A 15,135-nucleotide genomic window follows, 5' to 3' on the forward strand; every position below is an offset into this window, starting at 1 on the left:
ACCAGACATGAAAAGACAACGTTTTAATTAACATAACATTATATTTTACACATAAGACTGTTTTCAACTTAATAGCTTCTAAATTTTGTCAAAGAAATTAGTAAAATTTATTTGAAAAATATAACCAACAGTGAGAACTTTCCTCCTGCCTGTTAATACAAGAAATGTAAACACCCTCCACTCGAACTGTACATTTTTAACTAAATCTGGTGGAAAACTAAATTCTGATTCAATAAAAATAAAGCATCTGCCAGATAGAAACAAGTGAACTCCAAAAATTATATAAAAATATGTAACTAAATTAAGTGCTGAACAAACATGGTGAAAAAAAAAACATAACTAAGCATTATTCTCCTTCATCTCCTATGACATCTATTTCAATAACATCCTCATCCTCCTCCTCTTCATCTGGAATGACGACGACCCTTTCCTCTAACTCTCTGGTTGAAAACTTGTCAGGAGAGTAAAGTATGACGTCCACCTCTTCGTCCTCCTCCTTCCCGTTGCAGCCGGACAGGGTGCTGCCGCCATCACCTGGTGACACAAACAGTGCTGGGTATTTTCTAATGGCTTTCTTTTTTGCGACGTCACTCTTCACATGCAGCAGAAATCGGGTAAAACAGAGCACACTGAAAACGTCCGAGTGTGTGTGAAAAGTTTGTTCCTGCATCGACAAACCAAGATGAGTTTTTGTCTCAATATGGAAAGCTGCATAGCTTTCCATATGTCCATTGTTAAGATTAGTTATGTGACATTCAGGGCATTTGACATCCATTTAGGAGAACCCACTTTGTCACACCGATGTTTTTCACCTTTTCACAAATGTTCAACAACAGCGAATGTGTTGAAACCTGATAAGCTCTGTGGATGGAAGACAACAATTTTCCAGTTGAGTGAGCTTCCTGAACAGATAAAGAGCCTGATGCTCATAGTTGCTCTCCGTCCGATCTGACTGAGCTCCAGTTGTTTTGCAAAGAACAGGAAACATCTAAGACCCCAAGAAAGATGGCAGACCTGAAAAGACCCGACTACCAATGTACAGCACGTTGTTCAGATCATCGCTTCGAAAATAAAATGAAAACCCAGTGTCATTTATCATTAAGTGTTGGTTTATGTTCCTGTACCACATACAGTTACGCTGGAGTTTGTGCTTGTAGCACGAGGGAATGCTGAGAAGTTCAAGAGGTGCACGACCTTTTCAGCTTTTTAAATAATTACATCTCAGTCTTTCGGTGGCAACACACAGACTGGGACGCTTTCACAGTCAGTGAGGTTTTAAAACCTAAATCAAAATAAAAACACTGATGAAAATCAAACCTCTTCATACCTTCACCAAGACTTGTAGCAGACAGTTTCTCCTCTTCTGGGACGTCGCAGGAAGAGGCCGGTTTGTCCTCCTCGCCCGAACCGCAGCTCTTCCTGGCCTCTGAGCTGCTCATTGCATCCTGCTGGCTCGTTTTACACGCAGCTGCCGACGTGTTGGGAAGCCGGATGTGATTTTCATCAACTGCAGCATCAAAAAGCGCCCGGCGGTGAGTCTCTGAGGCGCCACTCTTGTCTATTTCTGCCTGCTTCTCTAAGTCTCCAACATCCTCAGGTTTGTTTCTGTCTTGGACTTCAGTCCCTTTCCTTGTTTTGGAGTGTTTGCGATTAATCAGTTTTTGGAACTCCTTCAGAGTCACCATCCACGACTGCTTCTGTGGTTCCCCACTTTTCATGCTATCCGTTTCGTTTTTTCCAGAGCTCTCATCACTAGCGGTCCTCTTCAGCTGCCCCGCCTCCCCCTCGCATGCGGTGCCCATCAGCTTTCCACACTTTACGTCTTCCATTGGCGATTCCTTCTCTGATATTTCCACGCCGGCCTCAATGTGACCCTTGATTTCAACGAAGGCGCCGGCATCTTCTGGAAACTTCTCAAGTTTTATTTTAGGCGGTCTCCCACGTTTCCTCTTGGTCACGGTCGGATCTTGTTTGTGCGCTATGACGGCCCGGTGGATCACCGGAATTAAAACGCAGCACTTATCTGAGACGGCGCTGCTCGCGCCGCGCTCAGACTGCTTCACAAAGCCCCTGGTCCTGATCCGCGGCTGTTTGGCGCCGAGGTTTCCGGGCTCTCTGGATTTCTCGTTGCCAGTGGCTGTCGATGCTGGCGGGGGATTGCTTAAGGAGCTGATGGCGATTTCCCTCTGCTTCATCAGAACATTGTTGCACGACAAACTCACGGAACAAACTGTTGTTGCTGCATTTCTGACTTCTGGGTCCAGGGATGAAACTTTAGGCAACTCTCTCCAAGAATCCGGTCGCCGCCGCCTTCTCCTCTTGGGCGGAGCCATGTCTTCTGCAGCGTCTTGTTTGTTTTTCTTCCTCTTCATGACGTCGGTTTTTCTCTCTCGTTTGGGTTTTAGTACTCCCTGTCCCACGCTCTTCGCAGACCCTGCCTCTCCTTCGTTTTTCAGCTTGAGCTTCCTGAAGCTTTGCGACTGCTCTGCGTCGCTGCCCGTTTCCAGCAGCTCGGTTTTACCCGCTGTGATGGCGTTGAGCGGAAAGGTCAGCATGCAGGCGGTCTTTGTGAGCCAGGGCAGAATTTGAACATCATTTTCCATCCGACCCGAGGCGCTGGTGTCGGACTGTTGGTGACCTGTCGGGGGCACCAACGGGGAAAGACATTGCGGCAGCCTCAAGTCCTCCATAGTGGGCAGGGAAAACGCTTCGGCTGACTGCGAATCGCTCTCATGCGAGAGGGACAAAAACTCGATGCTTTGGTCTTCCTGGCAGAACGGCTGCTGCAGCATCAAGTCGTGAAGTTTCTGCCCGCTGGGGAAACACGAAACGGGATATGGGGAGCTCTCCCCTCCGGTCCAGCTCAGCCCGTCCATCGGTCCAAAGGATCTGAACTCTGAGTGCTGCGGTTGCTCTGTCTGCAGAGCCGTGTGTGCAGCTGAGGGGTTTGTGTAGCCTGGTTGGTTCTGAGCTCCAAAACAGTAATGGAGCCCTAGGAAACCAGATCATCAGGGGTTAAAGGTCAACATGAGGGAGGGAGGAAGGGACGGGGAGAGGAGAGAGAGAGACAGAGAGGGAGAGAGAGAGAGAGAGAGAGAGAGAGAGAGAGAGAGAGAGGAGAGTCCGTTAAGTTCGGGTTTTGGTTTGAAAATAAAAATCCATCCCGGATCATTTTTAGACAACAAATGTTCTGATTAGGGATCCAACTAATGATTATTTTTGGCCATCAAGTATTCTGATGGTTAATCGGATAAAACAACTGCTCATACAGCAGATTTTTCATTTAACCATTGAAAACTTTTAATGTAATAGTAGAAATAGATTAAATGATGCAACTAAACAAATAATCCAACTCCTTTTAAATAAGACAAAATGTATTACCTACAATTTAATCACAGCATTTATTTAGTGAACGCTTGATCATTTGTACCAAAGGATTCATATGCAGCTAAAAGTATCATTGTGAAATCAACATGTGAAAAGCTCGACCTTTTTTGCTCGACTTAACATACATACAGTAGGCCTGGTACTTTGATTTTATTTTACTTTTTTTTTGCAGAATTTGAACCAGGTGACGGTAAAACTGCCACCTGAGGAGTTCTGGGTAGAACATTTCTATATATTTTTACAGTTTTGACTTACTTACTGCTCTGAGTACACGTTGTTCTCTCAGCAAATTGACTTTTTTATTGTCTGTATACTCCAATTAACAATTAGTCAATTACTAAATTATCGAACGATTACTTAAATAATCGATTAGTCACAATTAATCGCTTCAGCTCTGGTTTGGTCACATTAATAAAGCAGCGTCAAACAATACCAACCTGTGTCCGTGTCTGAGTGGCTCCCCTGCCTCCCCAGGTCTTGGTAGAAAACACACTGCTCTGCACAGACGTCGGAGAGCGGCCCCGCCCCGCTCTCCACACCAGGGACTTGGCAGAAGGTCGGCACGCCGTCGTGGTTCGCGTGCGTCTTCCTGCAGCTCCTGCCCAGGTCCGGCAGCATGCTCATGCTCATTATGATGTTCTCCAACAGCTTGTCGATCTTCTCATCGGATTCCTCCGTGGGACCCTGAGGCGGCGAGCGACCCTCGGACTCCAGCTCGCTGCTGCGGCTCAGAGAGAGCCAGCCGCTGGAGCGCACCTCCGAGTCCGAGCTGGTGTTGGCGTGCTTGGGAGGCTGGGGGGAGGAGGTGAAGACAGGCTGGACCCTCAGGGTCTCTGGCTTCTGGACCGGATGGACAGAGCGGGCAGGGGTGTGGACAACTTTGGGAGCAGATTGAGGGGGTTTCCGGTTGGAGCAACTCTACGGAAACGGACACGAGTCGGATTTTAGGAACACGTTTTTTTTTTTTCTATTTTTGTTTTTTATTTTGCGTTTAAATCTAATCATTTTCAACGTGAATCTGCACTGACTGAACTAGACTGAATGCAAAAAAAAAAAAAAAAAAAAGAACCTCAAGAGTCGGTCAAAGTTCAGCCATGGTGGCATAAAACAGATTAAGCTGTGATATTATGCTGTGTATCTACCTGATTCGGGTTGGTAGGAACCGATGCCGACTCGTCTGCGTCTTCCACGATCTCCCACTCTTCTCCTTTAGTCCTCCTCCTCAGTTTCACCTGAGCCAAAGATGACTGAAATAATGTAATCAAACCACAGCTCTGTTCTTCCTATTTAAGCTCCTGTAGGTTCATTGCTTTGAGCATTACAATTTGCAGCCACGAAACAAACACATCAAATAAAGTTCTGATTACTTTTAAGTCTCTACTGTCTCTATTTCACCAGGTTGCCTCCTGAATTTTTCCGCTATGTATTTTTGGTAAAGTGGGAAGAGGATTCGCCAGCATACAGAGACGTACTGGAAGTATTACTCCAGGATGCAAAAACATCCATTAAAATTGGCTTTAATTTGCAGATTTTAATATACTTCCAAATGTTTCCAGATCATGGGACGTTTTTGATTATAGTTCCCCTTGACTGTCGTTCAGTGTCATCGTCTGAGTGCAGTGTGCACGTCTCACCTTGACAGAAATCTGTGCAGAGTCCATCATCTGCTCTACCTCTTTCATCCTGTCCATATTCTTTCCGCTTCTTCTGAGATGCGAGTTGCTCTTCTCCTTTTCTCCTCCCCGTGTCGTTTCCCTGCAGACGCCACTTGGCTGAGCACAACTCCCTCCGTCCACAGTCGCGTTTCCGTCTTCCTGTCCTGGCCTCTCTTGCTCCACTAACTGTCTGGAAATGCTCTTTTCATGAGATGCTTGTGAACTGGCGGCGGAGTCGTTGGCGACCGGTGGCACCGTCCCTCTGCACCTGGACGACGCTGAGAAGGATGAGGAGTGTGTCAAGTAGTCGGAGGACTGACCAGCTGTAGACTCCGGCTCGCTGTGGACGGTTAGGTAAGGAGTGAGCGAAAACTTGGAGATGTTTTGAGGTAGCAGTGACGCCGACGAGTTTGTTGGAGGCGGAGTGTGATCAGAAAGAGGACCAGGACTGGCCGCAGACATCAGAGTATCGTTTAGAGTTTGTGTCCCAACAGATAAAAAGCTTTTCCTCTGAACAAGGGAATCATTCTCCGTCTTTCCACTGATCTCAGTCTCAACCTGTACATCCTGCATTTCCAACCCTTTGCGCGGCTCTGTGCCCTCACCCGTGTGAAGCCCCTGCCCTCGTTCCAGCAGCTCTTTGCCTTTCCTCTCCCCATCTCTGCAGCCCAACACGAGGTCAGAGATTCCAAACTTGTGGGCGGCAGCCAGAATGTCGTTCTGCTCCTTGCTGCTTTTCACTTCCAGCCGCCCGGAGTACAGGAGCCCAACCAGCTTCAATAAGGTGTGGGCCGTCACCTCCTGCAGGTGGAGGAGACGTTTCTGCCCCAACGGAGGGGTGGGAGAGTCCGACAGCCTCTGGCTCAGGTAAGGGCTGAGGGCAGCGAGGACGCAGCTGTGGGTTGGGATGGAGATACCTTGGTGGAGACAAGTCGGAGAAGTTACTAACCGGGATTTCTTGAGTTTTTGGGATACACTGTCACGTATTTCTTGATGTAGCCTTTAGTAGCGGCCTCACCCTCAGTTTGCAGCAGGGTGTCACAGAACTGGGCGCGGTTTTGTTGCGTCTGCAGCTGTTCAAGAAGCTGCATTTCATAGCCGGGCCACCAGAACCTCTGCATGTTCGCAAGATCCTGGGAGCAAAAAGCACCAATAGAGAGGAGCACTTCAAAAAACATACTGCAGCTCAACAAACTACTTGTAATGTTAGACTAAGACCGCCAGAGTCAACATAAAATGCAATAATGTTATTCTTTAAGGCAAAAAGCTCTACAATCAAAGCTAGCCCTGTGAGGAGGACATACAACTGCCTCCTTGGTTACATCATTATTTACCTGTGATTAATCACATTTTTTGGGGCTACATTCGATGAGTTACACCAAGGACTGGTTACTGCTGGATCTGTGGGACAAATAAATACGATTATGAAACTTATATAGATCAAATAGAAAAAAGAAACTTAAACACAACTTGTCTGAACAACATGAGGTCGGTGAAAAGCAGGGCTGGACAATGGCTGAAAACTTATCACGACAGAAGCATATGGTATCAGTCGACATCAATAACTGTCTATATCATTAATTATTGATTAGATTTTGTTTTAAATATCTGAAATACTGGCGTGACCTTTCCTGTTTTATCTACAGTTTTTACTCCACACCTTTCCCTAAATAAACCTTTAGGTTTACCGTAGAGTAACAGCGGCAGTTTCAGGTTAAAAATAAACCTTTAGGTTTAATTAACCTGAAACTGCCGCTGTTACTCTACAGGTTGTTGCTAGGTGACCAAAGTAGGGAGGGGCCTGACACTGCTTGTTACCCAGCAGCAGGCTGTTGCTAGGTAACCAAAGAGCGAGTTAGTTGATTCCGCTCACCTTGCTTGGCTCACAGTGAGAGGTTGAGCGGTTAAAGCCTTTCCGCTGCCTACATCTCCCAGAATGCTGTGCGGTTCTGGATTGGAGTTCAAATAATATTCTGCATATTGAACACTCTATCAGATGTACTACGTATTGATACTGAGCACGTGTTTATTGCGGTATGTTGCTGTTATTGACTTACTGTCCAGCCCTAAGCGAAAAGCTCTTCAAACCCAAAAATACGTCTTGGTCTAAAAAGTCATTGGCATCCATCAGTCTGAAAGGGTTTACAAAGCAATTTCTATGGCTTCGGGATTCGAGGGAACCACGACGATGATGAAGGAACAGGAGCAGCCGGCCAGCGAAAGTTACTTGAAAATGGTTTTAACAGCTCATTCAGGAGGTTACAGAGAAACAAAGCGCTGCAGCCTACACTTGTCACGGTTAACCCAGCAGTAAGGTACAGGTTTGGATCCATGAGAAAGTTTCAAGGTCTAAATCACTGCTGAGCAGAGAGAGTACAATGGTCCATGTCACATCTGTACTGTCATGACCTGGGCATCAAACATGGTGATGGCAGTATAATGGTCTGGGGTTGCTTTGCTACTTATGGATAACTTGCAATTTTAGAACAAAAAAAAAGTAAAATAATTTAAATTGGATTATATCATAGACATCACATATTCTATAAAACACACGGTGTAGGACGGACAAAGTTTTCAAAATAATCCAGTTCCAGTTAAATTTAGCGGAAACCCCCTTGGTGCTTGCTACATCGGATGCTAACTTCGGCAAAATCCAATTGTTAGGGACGGGTCTAGATTTTGTAGTCTGCAGTCTAATTTGGAAATTTATAATGCACTTTAAAAAAAAAGACTGAACATTTCTGATTCAAGTTTTCTTAAGGGTCTCAAAGCAGAACACGTGGAGTAAGGTCCGTCTTTTCTCATGCTGGAGTTAAGGTCTATGACCTTCACTGATATAAAAAAAAAAGAGAAAAAAAAACGGTTAGCTCTTGTAATTAGGCAGATCAAAAAATCTAAAACAGATGCAGAAAAACCTTTTCTAAGAACGATTATCCCGACTGAATAAACCCTGAACTTGTTGATGTTAGCTATGTTACATTGCTAAATTTGCTAGCTGCGGGTTAGCTTAAAAATACTCACCTTTACTTTTCCTGTAGCACAAGCATTTGTCTAACGAGGGATTAATCTTCTTTTCACATGAAATTTACGCTAAACTGAACATTACAAGGAATCGATAAATGTTCAGTAGTTCTCTTTCTCACTCGCTGTTTGCTGTTTAATCTAAAGAGGAGTCACCGCTTTTGCGCGGAGCAATGCCACCTTGTGGCCGCTCTGTCAAACTACAGGAGAGAAAAACGAGGAAACCTGTTCTGTTAAGTAAATAGAAATTTTGACAATTTAAGTTAGTAGCTCTTTGGAGCTAAAATATTTTTACTTGTTATAAGTATTTAAAAAGAAATATTATTGCATATGACACAATATATCAATAACATGCATAATGTAGTAATTATGAAGGTCTGCCTGAATACAATATTTGATTTAATATTTGAAGTATCATGAACGCAAATCCAGCTCCATGTCAATATTTGACCAATTGGACAAAACTGCTACCAATTCCCACCCTCTTACTTTAATTGACTGAGATGCTCAAGTTAAAGACTGGTAGGCACCTTGACAGAAAGAGAGTCAGGATATAATCAATAGTCACTGTAATGTTCAGAAATAGTTCTAGAATCACGTTTTCCTCGCATCACATTTTTAATTATGACCGATACATATTTTCAGTTTACAGAACTTTGTGTGCCTCAATGAGGAACCAAACTCATTCCTCTGACAATAGGCAGGCACTCTACTGACCAAGAGTTTTTTGTTTTGTTTTTTAAAAAAAGCAACCAGAGTCCACAGGAAAATTTTATAAAACTTGAACTGCTAATTAAAATAAATTTTAAAGAAATTACAGTACTCTGATCTGTGACATAAAGCTGAACAGAAAGTAGTAACCATGAAAAAACTCAAATGTTTCTAAGAGACATTGATGTGTGCTGCAGAAGGGAGTAGATTAGCAAAAAAGAGCTGCTGGTGAAAATTTAGGTTTGTGGCTGTTGATTTTAAACTCCATCCCCACTTAAATTTAAACTTGCACTTTGGTTCTAGCTTTATTTTATTTAAGTGAGTTATTAAAACAATTTTTATTTACATCTACACTCACCAGTGTCAAAACATTGCTACGACGCTGGCGTGGGTTCTGTAAACCCAGTAACAAAGACAGTAGGGGTTACACCTTCAGCACTTTTGAAAATTTTTGAAGACCTCGGTAGACGAGTAACCGACCCAAAATGTGAAAATTGAGGAAATTACTCTGTCACAATTTAATAACTTAATATATTTTAAACAAGCTCTGGTAAGAAAGTGATCATGTTTAGAAGTTGTGAGTTACAGGGATGTTCTTAAGTGGAAGAACAACCTTGTGCAGATTGATCAGCAAACTGGAATTGATCATTATTCTGGTTTTATTCATTATTTGAAGAGTTTTTTGTTGTTTTTTTTCTACCATACCAGAACCACAACGATCACCTCGACTACTTCTAAACAGGATGTACCGATTATGCCTCTGCTAGCAGCTCAGTTTAAATACTTAATAAAAAATAATTTAAAAAAAGCCCACCTTGTCGTGGTGGGTCACAAATAATGAGTGAACAGTAATCCACCAGTATGTGATTCTCCCTCATCGGATTTATGTTGTACAACACATCTCTGGTTAATTTATCCACACAAAAAAGACATTTGATTTCCTATACTGACACATTATCCCCGTTTCGCTACAAAAAAAACAAAATCACAACGATAGACAAGACAGAAATCTAGCTTTCTTTTTTATTAAAAACATTATTGCTAGTTACATAATTCAATCATAAATGAGAATGTGCAACTTTTAAGAGCCAAGGCAAAGAGATTAAGGTGTAATCCACAATCAGAATGTTCTGCGTAGGAAGTTTGCTTTAATCCAGCTATGTCGGTTTGCATTGAATTAAGACGTAAACTGAGGTTCTGTTTAAATCAAAAACATAAAAACTGATTGCATTTGCATTCACCCAGCACACCCGAAACAATTAACTCCCAAATCAATATAAAAAGAAAAATACATAAAACCATTAAAATTAACAAATATTCTCTTGAATAGATATAGTTTAGATGTGCTTTTATTCTTTTCACCATTTTAACTAGTAGCAAATTGTGTTCTATGCCTCCTTACAGATTTTCTGACATTATCCTTTGCTGTTTTCCAACTTTACTAAGTTTATGGTCGAAGGCAAGTTGTCTGCTTAGGAAAAAAAAAAAGAAAAAAAAAAGAATCATTTTTCACCTGGAATGGAAAAGTAAAAAAATACAAAACAAAATAAAAAAACTAAACAAAACAACCCAAATACATTTTCCCCCCCTATAGTGCTTCTTTTAACAATCCAGACAGTATCTACATCTCACTCGGCACCAACAGATGTGGGCTAAAACTCAACACGGATTCCCCTTCCAAATAGTGTTCTGAAGCAGTAAATTAAACAGAAATCAGAGAATTTTATGCTATACAAAGAGGAGATTTTAAGCATTAAGTTCACTTATTCTTCCAGAACAGGCTTAAAAAAAAAACAAACAAAAAAACGCTGTATTCCCAACATATAAACTGCAGCGATAGGAGAAAGTGGAAAACGTTTGTCTTTTCAGGCTATGTTGGATACATCCAATATGTGAGGCACTCCAGTTCAGCTTCCTTGCACATTCATAAGGTTTAAAGACCGGCAGATCCAGTTTGATGGATACTTCGGCGTCTCACAAGAGTTTCCAGGATCATTAAACTATTTGAAAGAAGGATCACTTTTAAATACAGACTCTTCTGTCTGTTCCAACAAGCCAGAGGAAAAATATTCTCATTTATTCCTCTGTACCGACACATATGTATTACAGACACTTGCACTGATTTATATTTATGGATATTCACCAAAGTCAGAGGCCCCCAAAGAGATCAGCGATGCAAGCTTTGAAACACAGGCGGCACATCAAATGAAGCAAAAGACATTTGTCAGTGCAGCTACTGAAAAAAAAAAAAAAAAGATTTTGAACTCGGCCTCAACATTTTGGCACAGGTACGGCGCATGAGTACGAGTAGCAGTTCAGAGCAAAAGCAAGTAGAGGATCAACCACTACAGCAACAAGAGGCCGAAGCTTTAAACAGATCTAATAAGACAGAAACAATTATTCTCAGATAATTTTGTAGCGTTTAGCTGGCAAAAAATCAGGAAAAAAAAACAAAAAAAAAACACATTCCCTTGATTTCGTCAAAATAGTGTCATGAATGTAAAACTTCCCCACAAAGTGTTCCAGTCTGATCATTTCCATTAAAAAGTGTCAAATCAGGCCTTTTAGTGTCTTCCTGGTAGAGATGTACTGTAGTGCTGTTTCGTGGAGACGTAAGAATCATAAGCCACAAACTCAAACTTAGTGGTTATTGAGTCACAGAGCACAGAGTGGTTATAAAGTCATGATCCGTTGTCCACAGGCAGCGCTTTAGATCCACATCACTTCCTGTAGTTTCATTCATTCGTCCGCTGATATACAGGAATGTAACAGAGAGAGTAGAAGAAGAAGTAGAAGGAGGAGGAGAAGGAGAAGAGAAGCTGCGACAGAAAGGAGTGAGTGTACATGTTGGAGTTAAATCCTGGCGGTAGTGTAGTGGTCGCCCCCGTTGTCAGTTCAGCAGGGGCAGTAAGTTGGAGGAGGCTGTCGTCTTGCGATGCACACAATCAGTTCTTCTGAAAAAACAACAGAAAATCAGCGTGTTGGGAGCTGACTGTGTGAAGAAGCGAGTGATCAGAGGTGCTCATGCTTCAAATTCAAACTCAGAAAAAAAAATAATACAAGATTCACGAGAAGTAGCTGTGGGAAGCAATGTCATCACATCTTAAGACAAAAACTGTGTGAGGAGGAACAAAAAAAGAAAAAGCAAAACATCAAGATTAGAAAAATAACAGTTTCCACCAGCAGAGGGGGCAAAACAACGATTTAAATACAGTACAATGAGAGCTCAATGAAAACAGAGGATGCTTTTGCAGTGCCTTGCAAAAGTCCTGGAATATTTTACATGTTACAGCCACAAACCTCACGGTGTTTAAGATTTTATGCAGCAGGCAACACAAATTAATACATCAATTCTAAAGTGGAAAAAAAAAAAAGAAAGGGACACATGTTTCTCAGCTGTTTTATCACTAATAATACATTGAAAAAGTGTGCCAGGCATTTGCATTTAGCAACCTTTTTACTCTACAACCCCTAAATAAAGCCCAGTCGCACACTACTTCTAGAAGCTTTCTTAACCCTGCACAAAAATAATCACCCCACTGCTTCATGGTGGCAACATTTTTATTACTTTTTAGAAGGTTTTGTTCATTAATTTCCCTTCAAAATATTCCAAGGCTTTCTTATTCCCCCCCGATTGAGTTTTTCAGATTAAATAGTTGCTAATGAGCTACTACATATTTTTTTAATCACAGGAGAAACTTTCATCAGTTTAAACATATAATAAGTTCAGATCTAAACTAAATCTGGTTCATAAACCAGCAGTAAAATAATTATAAAAAAGAATAATTAATCAATTGAATAAATCTCAATTCCTGATAAAAGTAGTAAAACTTTTCCAGATTTGGCAAAAGCTAAAATTAATTTCCAAGTTTTTCCAGACCTCGCCAGGTAGATTGTCTTACCTCCACTGTTGATCTGTAATTGCATCATGTCTTTTTTTCCCCCCCCATCTATTCTGAATTTAATTCATTTTCCTCTGAACTACCACGTGTTGATCTATCAGATCAAAATCCCAGTGAAACACATAGAAGTTTCTGACTGTAACATAACAAAACATCAATATCTAGGGGTATAAATATTTCTGCAAGGTACTTTTACACACTCCTACAATATTAGGCCATGCGGTGAGTTGAGCAGGGAAGCTGGTGGGACACATACCATGCGCTGACATGCAGTGTGACAGTGGATGTAGCCTAACCATCGTAAGAATCCAACAGAGGCAAGGAAGCCTGCCTCTCCCCATACATCCCTCCCTGAGAGAAGAGACAAAATATAAAGAGATAGAGAGTGTGATAGATTATGAAAAGACAGGAAGAGAAGCCCAGAGGTGGTACGACACAAAGAGAACGGTGAACAGAGGGAAAAAAAACGAGTTCAGTGTGAGTGGACACAAAAAGTTCAGAGGATGTAGTTAAAGGGAAACAAAGGGTGAGATAAAAAAAAAAAAAGAGTAAAAATGTTAGTGCGATGTTAGTTCATGTTTCAGGGAGACAAGTGGGAGATAACGTTCAAGATAGAGATCGAGCGCTTTGCTCTGATAGGACGTGCCACAACATGCCGTCTGTGGGTGTGAGAACGTTCACACAACAACATTCCCGGAGCTCGCATTCAGTGTGTGAGTGTGTGTGTGTGTGTGTTGCGCATGACCTAGTCACATCCATGAATTTCCAACCTTTTAAAAGAGAAAAGCAATGGCATGTATTTTCCCAGCTTTATGAGAACTCTGCCTGAACAGATACAACGTTAAGTGGAAATATTTCACAGAGGTGCTGAAGCAGCCGAAGAAGCGCCGTGACTGGGCTTTTATTGACCAACAGTCCTAAACCCCAACAATTTACAGATAAAATCCAGATGAAAGTTCGTTTCTTAAGAACCGGGGTTAGGAAAGAAGGTGTTGGAAGTGTTTTCCAGAGGTTTTGTTTTGTTTTTTTTCAGTGATAAAGGGAGCTACTGCTTTAACCGAGGGTGCAGTCATGCGACGTTGTGGAAGCGGGTTCCCATGGGATCAGCGTCTACCTGTACTGAGTCTTGGTCAGCAGCGTCGAGTGTTTTATCCAGCGTGTTCTTTCTGCCTCTCTGGTCCAGTGTGGAGTAGGCGTCTGTGGGGGGAAGCAGACGTCTTTAAGATCCTGTGGCACACAGACATCAGTGATACAAGCCAGTAAAATCGTCCTGTTTTCTGTGGACATGAAGCCCAGGAGGAGCAAAGCTGTGCAGCTGAAAATAGCTACGCATTTGTTCTGTACCAATTAAAAAATTTACTTGTACCGTTTCCATTCAGTTAGGACTACTAACCATTATACTTTAGATTAAAAAAAAACTTCAAATTCAGAGATTTACACACGTTTCCTCAGTATTTGTTAGAAACCCTTTTGAACTGCGTAACGACTGAGGTGTTTTTTTCTTTATCCCGACACATGGATTACGCAACAGTCTGCTGGAATTTTGGCCCATTTTTCCTGACAGAACCGGTGTAACGGGGTCAGGTTTGTGTTTATTCAAACTATTGGAGTAAAGAAATCTTGATCTAAACTCATTTAAGAAATGGAAATAATTTTGGGAATTCTCACTGACCAAAAACAGGAACAGAGTAGGTTAATTTAATGGGGTTTTTTGTAAATACAGTGCATGTAAATATAAGGTTTTAACTGAATATGACCAACTTCAATCTACATAAAATCAGTTTGCAGGATCTTTGTATTAGTGCAAAGAAAACCTTCTTTTTTCTACTGAGTAGTAATGAGTAAAGTGTGTCTTTCATGCAATAAGAGTGAAATCTGTTTAGAAAACCAGGAAGAAATTCTTCCTGGAGAGTCAAACTAGAGGACATTTAGAGCAGGGACCATTCAAAATAAATACATAATAACAAAATCAACTACGATAAATAGAAGAAAAAAAAAACAAGACAGGTTTTCAGGACCTCATTGCCTTTAAATGAGCCACTTAATTTGCCATCTTAACTAAATATTTGTGTTGCCGTCTATAATCTTGAGTACAATAGCTGCTAAAACATCCCCCCAGAACTTGTTATATCTCAGAGGGTTTTTTTTCAGATACCATGAGCTCACTCTGATTGCCGTCTTCAGCAAGTAAGATACTTTGTATTATTGCAAAGAAATAGATTTTCTGCATAAGCCACAAGACAAAAAAAAACATTGTCCTTACAGTAGAAACAAACAGTACAGTAGGATCGGTGTTTAATATTTTAGCCTTTCTGTCAATTTCAAACCTTCAAAATCTTTTGAATAGAAATAATGTTAAAAAAATAAATAAATAACACCACCCTGCTCAGGAATGTAATCAACAGGCGTCACAAATTATACTTGCAAAATATATCTGATGAGTATAACTTAGTAGAAGT

General features: G+C 41.6%; 2 protein-coding genes across 8 annotated transcripts in view; both read right to left on the bottom strand.

The window, feature by feature from the left end:
• Positions 1–8: 8 nt before the first annotated feature.
• LOC106931166 (uncharacterized) lies at positions 9–9,643 on the bottom strand. 2 transcript variants are annotated; one of them, XM_015009144.2, is made up of 8 exons: positions 8,064–9,643; positions 6,377–6,443; positions 6,061–6,175; positions 5,022–5,959; positions 4,530–4,619; positions 3,825–4,305; positions 1,328–2,992; positions 9–534 (listed from the first exon to the last, which is right to left on the bottom strand). In XM_015009144.2, the coding sequence occupies exons 3-8, from the start codon at positions 6,161–6,163 to the stop codon at positions 347–349; spliced, it is 3,465 nt and encodes a 1,154-aa protein (XP_014864630.2). In that variant the 5' UTR covers positions 6,164–6,175; positions 6,377–6,443; positions 8,064–9,643; the 3' UTR covers positions 9–346. The 2 variants fall into 2 exon arrangements, with proteins under 2 accessions (XP_014864630.2, XP_087856966.1); XM_088000840.1 differs by having other exon boundaries at positions 4,530–4,634.
• Positions 9,644–9,783: 140 nt separating this feature from the next.
• Positions 9,784–15,135, bottom strand: part of ctnnd1 (catenin (cadherin-associated protein), delta 1) — a 31,277-nt gene continuing 25,925 nt past the window's right edge. For 4 of the 6 annotated variants that reach the window (XM_015009134.2, XM_015009135.2, XM_088001001.1 and 1 more), the window contains 3 exons: positions 13,791–13,873; positions 12,933–13,027; positions 9,784–11,728 (listed from right to left, as the gene is read on the bottom strand). In XM_015009134.2, the coding sequence (XP_014864620.2) occupies positions 12,968–13,027; positions 13,791–13,873 (143 nt within the window). In that variant the 3' untranslated portion in view covers positions 9,784–11,728; positions 12,933–12,967. The remainder of the gene's footprint in view (positions 11,729–12,932; positions 13,028–13,790; positions 13,874–15,135) is intronic. The other 2 variants (XM_015009130.2, XM_015009136.2) reach the window with 2 other exon arrangements.

This window comes from Poecilia mexicana, unplaced genomic scaffold (assembly GCF_051168715.1).
Source record: "Poecilia mexicana isolate PSO_F unplaced genomic scaffold, ASM5116871v1 scaffold_1, whole genome shotgun sequence".
Taxonomy (NCBI): domain Eukaryota; kingdom Metazoa; phylum Chordata; class Actinopteri; order Cyprinodontiformes; family Poeciliidae; genus Poecilia; species Poecilia mexicana.